We start from the raw sequence: 13539 nt of genomic DNA, 5'->3' as shown, positions 1-13539 counted from the left end.
CCACCTTCTGGGCTCAGCCGCACCACAGGGCCTGGCTGCAGCTGTGGTTCTGCCCCCAGGGCAGCGGGTGGGAGGACTCCAGGGTGGCCACACATGCAGAGGCACCACTCTTAAAACTCTGATTTTAAGACCTGGGCACATAAAAGCCTGTGGAGAGTGTGTCTGCCTGGTTTGGGGTCTCATCCATCCTTGATGAATGGGTTCCCAGGTCTGAGGGCTACTCACTGTCTCAGGAAGCAGGATGGCGGGGGTGGGGGGGAAGCCCCCATCGCAGAGGGACCAACCTAATGCTCCCTGGGCCCATCTCGCTCCCCAACACCCCCATTCCCACCGTGTCACTCCTCTCACTGGTTTAAAGTGCGGTGATTCATCCCGGCTGGGGAGACAGGTGCTCCCAGCTGCCCTCTGCCCGACCCCAGGCCGAATAATGGAAATACATGCGGGGCGGCTCTTGGATCAGCGCGGGGTGGGGGCGCGGAGTCCCAGGGGGCAGCGGGGCCTGGTTCCTCAGAGTGAGGGGGCGGGAGGGGGCAGGGCCCCGTTGCTCGAGTAGGGGGGGGGGGTCCGGGGGCCCCATTCCTTGCAGTGAGGGGACGTGGGGGTCGTGGGCCCCGTTCCTCACAGTGAGGGGGTGGGGTCCGGGATCCCCATTCCTCACAGTGGGGGGTGGGGTCCAGGGGCCCCGTTCCTTGCAGTGAGGGGGCAGGGGGGTTGCGGGGCCCTGTTCCTCACAGTGAGAATCCTGCCCGGTAACCCTGCCGTCTCCCCACAGCTCCCTGAGCCTGGACGAGGGCACGCAGGCGCTGGAGGGCGTGGCGCGGCTCCTGGAGGTGCCGGCGGGTGTCTTCACGGACGTTGAGTGAGTGCGGGTGGGGCTTGGGCGCCTCCTCCTTCTGAGCATCCCTCCAGCAGTTCCCCGTGGGGAGCGTTCACTGTGTCACAGAGGCTGGTGCTGGAGGAACAGGGGGGAGCACCCAGGGGGTCCGGTTAGCTCTGTAAGCGCAGCTGAAACCTGAGTGTCAGCAGGACAGCGATCCCGAGAGGGCCCCGCTGACCTGGAACCCCTGGGGGCTCTGGACGGCGGGGCGGGTCCACCGCGGGTGTGCCAGGGCCTGGGGAGCCACTCAGGCCCTGGAAGGTGGGGGCGGCCCCATGGCAGGTGAGCCAGGGCCTGGGGCTGGCACCTGCGGTGTGCACATCCAAAGAGTGGGCCCTGAAGTCCCCAAGTGCCCCAGCCCGTCTCGCCCTCAGTGGGCTGGGTTTTAGAAAGAGCTGGTGGCATGGAGTCCAGGGCTGGCACGTGACAGGTGCGTGGGTCTGGGGCCCACGCCTGTTTTCTGATGGAACCCTGAGGCTAGAAGCGTGAGGGGCTGTTGGAAATGCACTGGGGCCCAGGGCTTCTGGTGGGAGGGGCGGGCCCGGGGGCTCGAGTGGGAGGGGCGGGCGGGCCTGGGACGTAAGGAGACAGGTTTTGACCTGGTGCCTCCTCTCCGGCCCCTCACCTCGCTCTGCTCCTCACTCCTTGGCTCAGCCCTTCCTAGACTACCACCTCCAAGTCTGGGGGTACTGGGGGCTTTCCCGCCCCCATGGTTATCAGCTCAGCTCTTTCGTAAATATCACTTGCTGGGGTCTCTTTCTTGCTCGGTGAACGCAGGCCTCCGGCATCCCCTGGGGGCCACAACGACGCCACCGCCCTCTTTCAGCCTCTGTCAGTCTTGGCCACAGCTCCTGTGACCGAGTCCTACCCCGAGGCCTCGCCCTGCCCTGGAGCCCCGAGCCAGCCCGCACGTCTGTGCCTCGGGAGCCCGGGTCCTGCCCAGTTGATGTGGGGCCGGCACCTCTGGGTCTTTAATGCTGCACGCGTGTGGGGTGTGTGTGGCATCCCAACGAGTCCTGTATGTCGCCCCCAGGACACAGCACGTGCGGGTCCACAGCACCTGCAGGGGTGACCCGGGCGGGGGCCTGGAGGGGACGACCGCACGGCCGCAGGGGGTCTCTGCGTCGCGTTGCTGGCACGGCAGATCGTGGCTCCTGGAGAGGCGCGGAGGGCGCCGCTCGGAGCGCTGTTCCAGGGCTGTGTGTGTTTCTGTGGAAGGACTAGTTATGCTTAATATGTTTTGTTAATGGCTCTGTAGCTGTCAAGTAAATTCCATTATATCTTACTACATCATTAGAGGCCATTAAGACGGCATCGGCATGCCGCTGTAATTACGCCGGCAGATGCCCGGCCACCGCGCTTATGGTTTTATAATCGAGTCCCGGCTGTTGGTGGTGCCGATGGATGCGCTGCTCTGGGCTCTCGCCGGGCAGGCGGATTGGAGGCCGTCTGCGCGCGCTGGATCCCCAGCCCGGGGCCTTCAGCTGAGCCCAAGGCCAGCCCAGGCGGCCGGCGCTGCCTCAGCCTGACTCTTCCCCGAGTCTGCAGCAGGCCAGCAGCGTGCGGTCTGCCGTCCGCATGGTGTCCTGCGTGGCGGGAGGGCCGTTCCTGAAGACAGTGGGAATTCAGCACCAGACAGGCCCGAGGCTCCCTCCTGCAGGGGTCCCACCCCCCCAACCCGCACCCCCGCCCCTCCCACCCCGTGAGGACCCCTGGGGGAGGGAGGGTCCTCGAAGTCTTGCTTCAGTTTCCCGCTGCGGGGTCTGTGCTTATTTGCCCCCATATTGTCTCCCTGGCGACTTGAACCACCTCCCGTTTTACACCTGAGCCGCGGAAGGCCTCAGAGCCTAAAAGGCTCAGCGGGGTGACAGGTGGTGACCTGGGACACAGACATGCAGAGATCTCTGTGCAAAGACTCCATGTGCCGAAAGAGCAGGTGCTGGGGAGAGAGCCCTGAACTCACGCCGAGGCCAGCCAGGAGGTTGGATCTGCCTGGCACAGCCGGTGATCTTTCCTTCACTGGCGCCAGGGCAGAGCTCGGCCACGTGGGGCGGGGCGGTCAGAGACGCGGAACCTCCCTTCACAGCGTGCTGGGCTTTCCACGCTGGGCAGTCCCAGGGTCACATAGTGTGTGTGTCCTAAGGTCACGTGTGCAGCATCCCAGGACCACGTGTGTGCACGTCCCAGGAACTTGCACGTGGTACCCTGGAAGGAAGGAAGGAAGGAGGGCGGGCCATGGTGCTGCAAGTGAGAACAGGTGAATGAACGGCGGTGCTCTGTCTTTTGGGAACCAGGAGTGTTCACTAGATCTTCGGAGAACACTCTCAGCACCCAGGGGAAGGGTAGGTTTGGGGGTCCCTACTTACCCGGGACTCTCCAGATGTAGGTTAGAGTAGAAATGTCACCTCACTGGTCCCCAGGAAGAGCAGCTGTCCTGTGGGCCCTCCTGGTGGGAAGGGCCGCCGGCGCGGCTCCCGCTCCTGGGACCCGAGCCCCTGGGGGGGTGTCCAGGGGGTGACGGGCCAGGAGATGCAGGGCTTGGGGAGTCCTGACGGAAACAGCCTCCCGCCCACCTCAGACGGATCAGTTGTTTAAAAACGGAGGCACTTTTCAAAGTCATGTTCAACAAAGTATCTAAAATGCTTTGAACAGTTTTGATAACTCCTGGCCAGCAGTCCCCTGCCAGTTATTTTTATACTGAGTAGTTCTTAAAGATTTTAATAAGTTTTCAAGAGAATTTTAAAAATGCTTCTCTTTCCCATCTGTTCTTGGCTCCTGTGGCTCCCTGGGGAACTGACTATTAAAACCTGTTTCCATAACAATTTTCTCTTTCCATGCAGGAGTGTCTGCTGGTTGCTGTTGGTTTACTGGGGTTGATTTGAATTTTTCTGTAAGAGCCCTGCCACATGTATTTTTAGAGTAGCAGAGCCTGTGGGCAGAGCCCCTGGGACCCACGGTGGCCCTGGGGTGTGTGGGGTGTGCCGAGCAGTCCTGACGCCTCCTAAACGATCTCTTCCAGGGTCGAGGGGCCAGCGGTGACCTTCAGGGTGCGCGCCAACGCCCAGAACGTGACCGCGGCAGCCGCGGCGAAGGCGGCAGGTAAGGCTGTTTCTGCATGCGCTGCGCTGGGCACGGGATGCCCGGATGTAGCACAGGGTGACTGTTTCAGCCAGCCTTCACTGGTCCTGTACATCGCTAAGCATATAAACTCCTTTAACGGGGTCGACGCTTCCAGGGTGCAGTGCAGCGCGTGTCCTGGGTGACTGAGAGAGTTCCTGGCAGTTGAGGTCATGTTACGTCTGTTAACTTAAAGTTTCTCTATCCACTGACAGTAAACAGGCATAAAAATAGTGGTAATGCCCCTTTAGTGGAACAAACCCTGGGTCGTCTTGATCCCGGTTGCTGTTGGCTTTTCCTTGCAGTGGATCTTGGTGCCCTTAGTAACGCGTATTTGTTCACAGTAATGATTTTGGGGGCTCCCAGTTGGCGTGGGTGGCGCACATCCCACCTGCCAATGCAAGCAACATGAGACGTGGGTTCGATCCTGGGTTAGGGTGCTCCCTGGAGGAGGACATGGCAGCCCACTCCAGTATTTTTGCCTGGAGAAGCCCATGGACAGAGGAGCCTGGCAGGCTACAGCCCATGGGGTTACAGAGAGTCGGACAAGACTGAAGCAACTTAGCACGATGATTTTGGGGACAAGAACTGTCTGTTAAAGAAGAATTCCTCGCACAGTCGTACCAGTTCCCGTAAATCTGACAGGTCTGCCTGTGGAGACTGAGCCTGCTCCCAGGCTTCATTCCACTGTCGGGGTGGAGCTTGGGGGGAGTGGGGGGACCGGCCCGCTGGGCAGTCTCCCCGTCCGGCAGAGTACCCGAGCGGGCCCTGGCAGCGGGCAGCAGACTCCAGTCTGAAGTCTCTGCACCCGAGCGGCCACGGGCCCCCTCGATGCGTGGAATGGCTTCATGTCCCTCCTTCCTCAGTCCAAGAGGTTACGGAATATGCTTAAGACCAAAACAGACATCAGTGTTTTACCGAGATATGCACTAATCATTCCATGAGTGGCAGTTCATCCCAGTACTGGGAAATAATACTTTCAGGGGTGGATTTGTTGGAACTCAAGAACAATATGAATGGAATGAAATGAAGTCTCATTTTAGACTCGAGGCCATGCACTTGTGACAGTGGCCTGTCACTATTTTGCTGCTCTCTGGGGGAGTGAGGTTGGCTGCTTGAAACCTGGCATCTTCGTTTTTGTCTCATGTGTCCCTGTCATGCATGGAGAGGGAAGGGCACCTGCGGCTTGAGCGTCAAGTCACAGCCTCTAAACTCAGATTTCTACGTTACTCCAGCGTGCCCGTGAGCCAGCGTGGGTGCAGAACCGGGATGTGGGGAGGGTTGGCATAGCTTCAGGGTGTCCATGCCGAGGATGCTGAGCCCCGCTGTCTCTGAGGGCCCAGGCGTCTCCAGGAGATGCCTTCAGTCGAGGCCAGCCCCCCGCTTAGGGGTTGTTGGTCGGTACCAGTGTGGTTCAGCCGCACTAGGCTCTGTGCGGGCCGGGGCATGCTGAGGTCTGACCGAACAGAGACTCGGCCCTGGTGAAGGTGCAGCCCCGCGGGGGAGGCGAGGAGGGGGTAATGTGGCGCATAAAGCGACGTGGTGTGGCTGGTGACGCGACGTGCGCTGTGTGTGATCGGCGAGGTATCAGCTATGCAAGGGAGCCTCACGCGTAACGTCATATAATGTAGCAACACTGTTCCGTGACTGCAGTGTTGCCTGACGTGCTGTATACCACGTGGAAGGTGCGGCGCGGGGCGGGGCGGGGCGGGGCGGGGCGGGGCGGGGCGGGGCGGGGCGGGGCGGGGCGGGGCGGGGCGCGGGGCGGGGCGCGGGGCATGGGGCGGGGCGGGGCGGGGCGGGGCGGGGCGGGGCGGGGCGGGGCGCGGCGGGGCGCGGGGCGGGGCGGGGCGGGGCGGGGCGCGGCGGGGCGCGGGGCGGGGCGGGGCGGGGCAGGGCGGGGCGCGGGGCGGGGCGGGGCGCGGGGCGGGGCGCGGGGCGGGGCGCGGGGTGTGGCATGGTGAGTGGCAGCGTGCTGTAGTGAAGCGCAGTTCCCTGCACTGTCGTGCGTTGCTCATCGCATTATGTCAGGAAGTGGAGGGGTTTCTGTAAAGAAACCAGGCCGCAGTGGGACCAGAACAGATGCCGGCCAGCGGAGGCCGGGGCTGCCAGGCGCCGGCGTCTGGGGCTGCGCTGCTCAGGAGGCGGCGGGGAGGCCGGGCGGGTGGCTTGGGGAGGCGGCGGGGAGCCGGTCGGGCGGGCCGGGGACTCGCCGTGCTGGGCTTGGGGCTCCGAGGACGAGCGGCCGGGCATCTGCATGGGGGCCGGGCCTGGTCTGGGAGCCGGCGGCGTGGCGCCCAGCCCATCCTGGAGTCATCTGTGGCGTCCAGGTGGGTTTTGTAGTTTCTCCTTTATCGGCCCCTCCCCTTCCTTCTCTTTCCCGCTCTGTGCAGAGTGCCATCGGCCACAGAGAACCAGGGAGAACTGCCCTTGTCTTCACTGGGCCTGAAAGAGACGTTTGGGCCCAGACATGCTGAAGAGGCAGGGAGGGCTTTCTGGAGGGGGCAGCCTGAGGAGAGAGCCCTGGGGCTTCACGGGCGACGGTGGGATGGGACCTGCAGCGTTAACTTCGGACAGTTCCCGGCTTCCACGTGAGGGTCGTCCAGTGGGTGGGGTGGCCCGGCGGGGAGTCAGGAAACACTCTCGAGGCATTTGGGTGATGGGGCCTCGAGTCACGGATGGGACATGGTGGCATCGTGGATGAGCTCGGTGCTGAGGAGCTGGCCTCGGGCCCTGGAGACGCGGCTGGCGTGTGCTGACGTATGGGAAGCACCCAGGCCGAGGGCCCCTTCTCTGGCTGGGCCCAGCGGAGGGGAGCTTGTCGGGGAGGCAGGAGGTGCTATGCAGACAGGCCCATGCACACTGGCCGTGTTCTCTGGGGCCTCAAGTATCTGAGATGAGACGTGCCTGTGTGGCTGGAGAGAGGCGGCCCCTGTGGGCAAGCAGGTGCCCAGCGGGGTCTGCGTTGAGGCTCGCAGCCCGCCCCTGCCGGGCCCCAACGGTGCTGGGCAGGGTAGCCTGGGCCCACGTGGGAGCGGGGCTTCCTTCCTGACGCGAGGTGATGCTCAGGTTTCTGATTCTCGAATTGTTCCAATGCAGTAATTTCAGAAGCCCTGTGATGCCCAGCTCATAACATCTAACGGAGTCTTCCCACGGGCCTGTTGGCATCAGCAGTCCACCCCCTTCCTCCTGGCCTTACCCGCAGCCCTCTGCCTGCCTGGTCACCTGGCTGGCCTGGGGCAGGGCCTGTGGATGTTGGGAAAAGGGGCAGGAGAAGCACCGCTCGCTGAAGGCCTGCTGGGAGGGGCCAGGCCCCGGCCTTGGGGGCCAGCCTGAGTCCGTGGCGCTCAGCAGGAGGCCCTGAGGAGCTGGCGGGGACGGTGGGCACAGGTGGGTCTCGCTGTCAGGCTGCTGCGGCCAAGGCTGCCTCCCGGGGCTGGCTCCCACCACTCGCTCGTTTCCTCCTGCACAGCGGCCCTGAGGCTCCGACAGCCGTTACTGAAAGTGAACTTCTAATTCACAAGGCATGCCGTACCACAAGTTCACAGGACATGCTGTGAACATAGTCATACAGTTCACAGGGCACACTGCACCCCAAGTCCATGTAGTTCACAGGGCGTTCTGGTACCCCAGTCCATCTAACTCACAGTGGACATTGACACCCCCAAATCCGTCTAACTCACACGGGCCGTTGGGACCCCAGTCCACCTGGCCCTGAGACACAACTCTGTGATAACTCAGCGTGTGCCTCAGGGCATGGAGGAGACACGGTGGGGGGCCGTGTTATGGGACCACACTCTCGCGGTGACGATGAATGTGTGAGACGTAGATCAGTCAGCAAACGAGTCGCCCATGGTCTGCAGGGTGCGACCGGCTGCCCACGGAAGAGCCGGGAAGCAGGCCCGGGGGTCGGAGCCCTGGGGCTGATCCAGGTGCTTGTATAGCTACTCCTTTCTTCCCTAAAGATGGTTTGCTCTCGGTCAACACCTCATATTATTACAATTGCACAGTCAGAAGAAGCCAATTCAAAATGAAGTCTTCGGCGAGAGCAGCGATAGGGCTTCCTCCCACGGGATGGAGCAGTATAGGTAGTCTCGTGGCGTCGCAAGCAGCCCCACGCCCTCGGGGAGGCAGCTCGAGCTGCCCCTTGCCGGCGGAGACCCGGCGGTGGTGAGCCCGCGCAGCCGCAGCCGTCCCCGCCCGCGACGGCAGCCTCGTCCTGCAGGGCTCGCCAGGCACGGTGACCCCCAGGCCTGTGTCTGGGCGTGGGCAGCAGCGCTGTCTGTGAGCCTTCCCGCAGGGCGCCGGCTCCTCCCGGCTGCAGAGCCTGGAGCAGGGCATGGCTGTGTGCCCTCTGTGACACCCACAGCCGGCGTTCCTCGGCCTCCTTGTTTCCTTCCCCTGAATGTCTTGGGGTGAAAGGGAGGGTCGGGCGGGGCCCAGCACCCCTGCCGGGGTTGGGGGGGTGCCTGCTCATGGGCTCTGCCCAGCCAGGAACCCACTGTCCTGCCCACCGTCCACTGGGATGCCGCCAGCCCTCCCCGCCCCTGCCAGCTCTTCCCCCCAGCACCCCCCTCCGAAGCCACTCGACCATGTCTGTGGCCCATCCTCCCCAGGGCGGCCAGACAGAGGGTGGGCAGCGTGGAGTGGGCCCATGCAGAGACGTGGCCCCGGCTGCAGGGGCCCGTGGAGGTGGGTGACCGAAACAAGGCTGCCGGGGAGGCAGAGCTGGAAGGGGCCGCCCTCCTCAGGTCGGTTACTAGTATCCCCCTGACCACCGACCACTGTGGGGCCACTGAGCAGACACAGGTGTGGGCCTCAGGCCTCTGCCTGGACCAGCACCCAGGACTCGGAGCACAGACGCGGGCAGCTGGTGAGCCCACGGGGCTGGCAGGCTGGACGGAGGGGCAGAAATGCCAGGGCGAATGGCCTGCAGGCTCCCAGCTTTGTCAGCGGGTACATCCGGGGGGGTGTCAGGCCAGGGTGCCGCCCACCGTGGGGCCCCCGTGGTCTCTGGCTGCTGGAGAGCTGGGCTGCCCAACAGGCCTCTCCCACCAGCCACGGGAGGTGTTCAGAAATGTCAGTCAGCTCAAGACTGCATCTCAGAGTGATTCCACGTTTGTAAGACTAGATGCAGGGGGCGGGGCGGAGGTGAGCCCTACACAGCCCCATGGAAGGTCCACTCCCCCGAGCTGCCCTGGAGCGGGGCACCCACCCCCATCATCCCTTCTTGGATGGCGGGTTCCCTCCTTGTTCTCAGGGTGCAGACTGACTGCAGCAGCCCCGAGTGGAGCAGGGGGCCCCGTGGGGTGGGGGGGCTGCCTGTGGAGCAGGGGGCCCCGTGGGGCAGGGGGCCGCATGGGGCAGGGGACTCCCCATGGGGCAGGTGGCATCATGGGGCAAGGGGGCCTTGTGGGGCAGGCGGGCCCTGTGGGGCAGGGGGCTCTGTGTGGGCCACGTGGCGTGGGGGGCCGCGTGGGGCAGGGGTCCCATGGGGCAGGGGTCCCGTGGGGCGGTGGGCTCCCTGTGGGGCAGGGGCTCCTCCCCAGGTGCTCCCCATCCAAGGACCCCCATCTGAGCTCCCTTCCCGCCGACATCCTCCCCACAGGGCCACACGCTGGTGCTGGGGGTTCCTCAGATCCTCCGCTGGGCTCACACAGCGTTTACATGCAGAAAAGCTTGCTTATGGCGGCCTCCGTAGCGCGCCTCTGTTCTGCATGAATGGTTTTATTTGACCACATTAAACAGGTTTAGCCCCTTTGGTGGCAGTTTAGTTGCTAAGTTGTGTTCAGCTCTCGAAATCCCGTGGACTGTAGTCTGCAGGCTCCTCTGTCCATGGGATTCTCCTAGCAAGGATCCTGGAGTGCGTTGCCATTTCCTCGGCCAGGGACTCTTCCCAACCCAGGGATGAGGCCCGGGTCCCCTGCACTGTGGGCGGGCTCTTTCCGCTGAGCCCCCGGGAGGCCCTGTTCTAGTCTGTGACACAGCTCAAGGGGCAGCGTGTCTGCACTGGGGCACGGGGCTCCTTGCCCTCTGGGAAGCCCACTTGGGCAGAAGATGCGTCCTTCTCTCTCCCCTTCGAATGCTCTCTTCTCTGTCCCACTCGCTAGCGACCCTCCCCCAGAGCCTCCCAGCTTCACAGGCCCCCCGCTGCCCCCTCCCCTGTGGGAACCCTCAGCCGCTGCAGTGCTGGCCCTGAGCCCTGAGCCCACAGACACTGCTCTGTCAGGCCCTGAGTGGGTAGGAACAGGGCAGGGTTAACAGCCCCCCCAACGTCTGTCCCCGTCTGGGAACAGCCAGGACCCTGGACCTAGGGAGAGGACTGGGCCGCTGGCCGGCCGTGCCCCTGCGGCAGGTCCCCAACAGAGATCGGAGCCCCTGGGGGTGAAGACACCCACTCCCAGGTGGGTAGGACCAGCTCTCCCCCAGGTCTGGTGATGAAGGAATGGCTGAACCGTTTCATCAGTGTAAGAATCTCCCCCACATCACTCACAGACCCCTTGGTCACTGATTCTGGAGGAATCTGGTGAGGGCTGTCTGTTCTTCCTTAACTTTCAAAGCCCAATTTCCAGACTCCATTTTGCTCCCTTCTGAAGAGAAAGTCAGAAAGCAGAGGACAAGCGACTACGGAGTCAGAGATCACTTACGTGAGAAGACGCTGCCCGTGCTAAGCGCTGGCACCCGCTCAGCAAGGAAGCCTGCTCCCCGGCGGCACGCCCCAGTTCATGCCGCTGTCTGCGAGAACGTCCTGCCTCTGAACCAGCCCCTCAACTTCTCTGCCCGGGACGCTCTGATCAGAGGTCGAGCGTCCACCTCCGATGGGCCCGTCCAAGGCGGCAGCTGCTGATGCAGGTGGGGACCCTCCTGCCAGAGACAGAGAGAGGCTTGCGCGTGTCTTCACGCCTCCCCTTTGCACGAGCGATGCCCACTCCGGGCCCTTGCTCCCTCACGCCAGGCACTCATGGCAGAAGCAAACTTCAGCCTTTGTGTTTGGAGCCGGCTGTGCCCTGGGGCTGTTTAGGGAGGCCTGGAAGCCGTGTCCAAGTTCAGTGTGAGTTCTGACATGTAAATTCATACGAGGCATATTTAATCAGTCACAGTGATATGCTAATTGGATTCATCTGTGGACTGAATGAGACGCACATTTGAAGAAAAATGAAGGGAGCGCATCGCCAGCTGAGACACTTTGTAACCAGTGCTGTGCGTCATCAAAGTGCGAGAAGACCAAGGCGCCAGGCGCGTGTGGGGCCTCCGCCGCCCATTCAGGTCTGTGTCCTGCCTCACGATGGGGCTGACGCTGTCCGCGGTGCTGAGTTTAGGAGCCCTGGGGCGCCTGACACCCCGGAGACCCAGGAGTCCACGATGGAGTGTGTGTATGAGCGCAGCCTGAGACACCGTGCGGAGCATGGGTGTGATCATGCAAACCCAAGTGCAGGCGTGTGCAAGTGTGCAAGCACCAGTGTGCAGGCCCGCAGAAGTGGAGAGGAGGCGGTGTGCCTACCTGTCCCAAAGTCTCCCTGGCTCAGATGGGGCTCCCATCCTCCACACACGTAGTGTGTTCAGAGGGGCCTGGGGTCCCCCTCGGGGAGCCACACAGGGGCCGCGGGTGGTCTGCCTGCATCCAGCTCGGGGGGGACAGTGACCACCCCTGCCCCTCACAGCATGCCCTCCTGTGCCACTGTGGGCACCCTGCTCACCATCACGTCTGCCTTGTGTCCTTTCACACGGGCAGAGGGAGGCTGGAGCTCTCAGGCGTGAGGGCCCCTGGGCCCGGGTGCCCTGCAGGGGCAGTGTCTCCGGGTCCCACCCTCCTGTCCTCACCAGCCCCCCGCACACGACCGCAGTTGGGGGCTTCCCGCGCTGTCCGCTGCAGCAGTGTGCAGGGCAAAACTTACCCCGCGAAGCCGTGGTGCATGGGGAGGGCCAGTGTGGCCGGATGGAGCCAGGTTGGCAGGACCTCTGCCATGTTGAGTGTCTTTTTGCAGGAACAGAGGTGTGTGAGTGATGAGTAGGCTTTCCCTTTCTGGTGGGCAGGGACTCACCAAACAGACTCACCCAGCCCGGAGCAGGCAGGCAGGGCGGTGGGGGCTCAGGGTTGGGCGGGGTCCCGGCCATTCCCCACTGAGGATGCCTCTGAACCCTGTGGAGGAAGGAGCCCAGCCTGGCTGCAGAAACCAGGAGGGTGTGCGGGGAGGGGGGGTGGGGCGGGAAGCAGGCCAGGACGCAGGTACATGGCCGGTGGGCGGTAGGAACGCCTGGGGAGAAGGCCTCAGGGCTGGTTCGCCGTCCCCAGAGGACCCGGAGTGGTCGGCTCTGGGCCCGCAGGGTGAGTCATGCAAGCGGGTCAGGGTTGCTGCGCGATTCCTTTCTCTGGTTGAGCGAGAGGGCACGTGTCGGCATGGTGCCCCGGGTAGTGACCGTGGGGTGTGGAGCAGGGCTCCGCTACGTGACTTGTGGTTTTACTTCCATTCGAAGAGGACAGAAGTAGAAGCGAGGGTGCTGCAGAACACGCGTGATTCGTGAAAACCTGCATCCTGGGTGGGCCTACTCTTCAGAATTGTTCTGTGCGGTTTTCACCATGGCTCTTCTCAGGCGATTTAAGCCGTGGTTTGCGTGGCCAGTCTTCCCAAGGACGCGCTTGTTCCAGGTCTGGGCACCTGCTGGGGCGTTCGCAGGGGGTCCGTGTCCTCTGTGCGCTAACTCCTGGGCCCTGGAAGTGGCTGAGCACCAAGAGTCTGCCCGGAAGCGAGGAGCCGCCCGGCTGTGCGCGGAAGCCTGAGCCCAGGAGCTCAGGGCTCAGCCACAGGTTGAGCACCAGGCCTGCTGGTGCAGCCATTTGAGGGTCTTCGTGAGCAGGCGCAGAGATGAGGCAGCGTCCGCCGGGGAGGCCGACGGCCACGGGACCCGAGACAGTGGCCGGGAGGCGGCGGGGGCAGCTGGCTGAGAGCGAGGAAGTGGGCAGGCGGCACCAGTCCCGGGAGCGGCCGGGCCCCCGGTGGGCCGGCAGGACGTTGGGGCCGCTGGAAAGAGGGCACCTGCTCTGCCTGCTTCACCCACCCCGACCCCCAGCGCAGCCTCCTTTGTTCCCTATGGCTCAGGGGCGTCTAGGTGGCCGGTGTCCTGCGGAGTCCCGCCGTCCGTAGCTCCGCCCCTCGCCCCGGCTCCCCTTCCGGCTCCGCCTCCATCCCCGGGCCCTCCCTGTGCTGGGCGCCGGCAGGCGGGAGGCTCCAGCTCCTTCCCCGGGGCTGCGGCGATGTGTCTGGTTATCGCCTGCGTCCCTGGCCCTCCTCCCAGACGGAAGACCTCCTGGGAGGGAAGGAAGGTGCCGTCTGCCGCAGTCCACCGAGCAGGTTCTGGGGTGCGTGGCTCCCAGGGGTCCTTCTGATACCCCACAGAGAGCTTGGTGCGCTCGCTGTGCATGGAGCGGGCGCAGAGCCCTTGTTTCCTGTTGGTCAGCGATGTGTCTGGGGTCCTACCCCGGCCGGGGGCCCCCGCCCTCCCTGGCCTGACTGTAGGCGGGTGGCCCGCCCCTCTGCTGACCCAGG

General features: G+C 63.9%; 1 protein-coding gene across 1 annotated transcript in view; it reads left to right on the top strand.

Annotated features, from left to right (window-relative positions):
* PTPRN2 (protein tyrosine phosphatase receptor type N2) overlaps nucleotides 1-13539 on the top strand; it is a 464846-nt gene that overhangs the window by 100070 nt on the left and 351237 nt on the right. Inside the window, exons 9-10 of the mRNA XM_052638438.1 lie at nucleotides 773-859; nucleotides 3897-3976. Of these exons, the coding sequence (XP_052494398.1) occupies nucleotides 773-859; nucleotides 3897-3976 (167 nt within the window). The remainder of the gene's footprint in view (nucleotides 1-772; nucleotides 860-3896; nucleotides 3977-13539) is intronic.

This window comes from Budorcas taxicolor, chromosome 4, assembly GCF_023091745.1.
Source record: "Budorcas taxicolor isolate Tak-1 chromosome 4, Takin1.1, whole genome shotgun sequence".
Taxonomy (NCBI): Eukaryota; Metazoa; Chordata; class Mammalia; order Artiodactyla; family Bovidae; genus Budorcas; species Budorcas taxicolor.
Note: the sequence above shows the minus strand (reverse complement) of the source record. Positions and strands in the feature narration are given on the sequence as shown.